This window comes from Mauremys reevesii, unplaced genomic scaffold, assembly GCF_016161935.1.
Source record: "Mauremys reevesii isolate NIE-2019 unplaced genomic scaffold, ASM1616193v1 Contig2, whole genome shotgun sequence".
Classification (NCBI taxonomy): Eukaryota; Metazoa; Chordata; order Testudines; family Geoemydidae; genus Mauremys; species Mauremys reevesii.
Window position 1 is genome coordinate 2,505,948 of NW_024100826.1, and position 1,560 is coordinate 2,507,507.

Consider the following 1,560-nt stretch of genomic DNA (forward strand, 5'->3'; position numbering starts at 1 on the left):
AAAAATTATTTTTGGAACAGATATAAACGCTTTTCTTTTATTGCAGAAACCAACGCGGCCTAGAAGGTCATGAAAATAAATTGGGGGGTTGTGATGTTCTGAACAATCTAAACCAAAGAAAAACTTGCCCACCTTTGGCCTTCAAGGTCAACCTCTTGAAACACACATGCAAATAAATGACCTAGATTTATCATTGTTATCACTGATACATATTTTACTCTTACAGTAAGTAGAAAGGTGTCATGAAAATGTTTGACTTGGAATAAGGGGTCACCAACCTGAGAAGGCTGAGAAACATTGATCTAATTGAATATGATGCATCTGACATTTTGACATATATGCATTTGCTTTTCTTCCATGTAAACCCCTGCAGTAAAATCCTATTGGCCAAGGATAGATGGAGGGAGCCAATGTCACCACAGTGGCCAAATTCATTCTCATGGGACTTTCCGACCTCCCGGAGGTGCGTTTCCCTCTTTTTCTGTTGTTTTCTCTCATCTATTTAGCCACACTGGCAGGGAACATCACCATCCTCATTGCCATAGGAACAGATGTTCGCCTGCACAACCCCATGTATTTCTTCCTCAGCAACTTGTCCTTGCTGGATATCCTGTGTCCAACCATCACAGTACCAAAGATGCTGGACATGTTCCTGTCTGGGAACAAGGAGATTTCTTTTGCCAGCTGTGTGATGCAGCTGTATTTCCTCATTGATGTGGTGGGGACAGAGATCTTCCTTCTGGCAGTGATGGCCTATGACCGGTATGTCGCAATATGCCATCCCCTGCAATACACGGCCATAATGAATAAAAGACTCTGTGCTCAGATGGCAGCTGGTACCTGGATATCAGGGTTTCTTAATTCCCTGCTGCACACGTCATTCACCTTTACATTATCTTTCTGTGGGTCTAATGAAGTTAATCAATATTTCTGTGATATCCCTCCAGTGGTGGCCCTCTCCTGCTCCTCTACCTACACCAGTGAAATGGTACTTCTTATCGTGGCTGGGGTCTTAGGAAGTAGTGCTTTTGTGATCACCCTGGTCTCCTACATCTATATTGTCTCTGCCATCTTGCGCATGAGCTCTGCCAAGGGCAGGCACAAAGTTTTCTCCACCTGTGCCTCCCACCTGATTGTGGTTGGCCTGTTTTATGGCACCACCATTTTCACCTACGTGCGCCCTTCCTCTCGCTACTCACCAAATCAGGACAGGGTCATTTCTATGCTCTACGGGATCATCACTCCCATGTTAAACCCCATGATCTATAGCCTGCGGAATAAGGAAGTGAAATGGGCCCTGAGGAGAGTGATCAGTCAGGAAAGATTTACAGCCAGGAGTGAAGATTAACTCGCTGAAGCCCCAGTCCCAGCACTTATATATGTGCTTAACTTTAAGAGTAGTTCCACTGGGACCAAGCTAAGCACAAGCTTAAATGCTTTGTTGGATCAGAGTCTTAGTATTCTTAGCCACTTTTTGCAATGCCACAACCACTAAAGCCAATGGGTGTCTTTCCATTGTCGGAGCTGGATCAGGACCTAAGAAGGGAAAATCCTTTCCTC

At 44.6% G+C, this 1,560-nt stretch overlaps 1 protein-coding gene across 1 annotated transcript; it reads left to right on the forward strand.

The window, feature by feature from the left end:
- The first annotated feature begins 397 nt into the window (after window positions 1–397).
- LOC120393399 (olfactory receptor 5V1-like) lies at window positions 398–1,348 on the forward strand. Its single transcript, XM_039517895.1, has one exon. The coding sequence runs from the start codon at window positions 398–400 to the stop codon at window positions 1,346–1,348; it is 951 nt and encodes a 316-aa protein (XP_039373829.1).
- The last annotated feature ends 212 nt before the right edge of the window (window positions 1,349–1,560 follow it).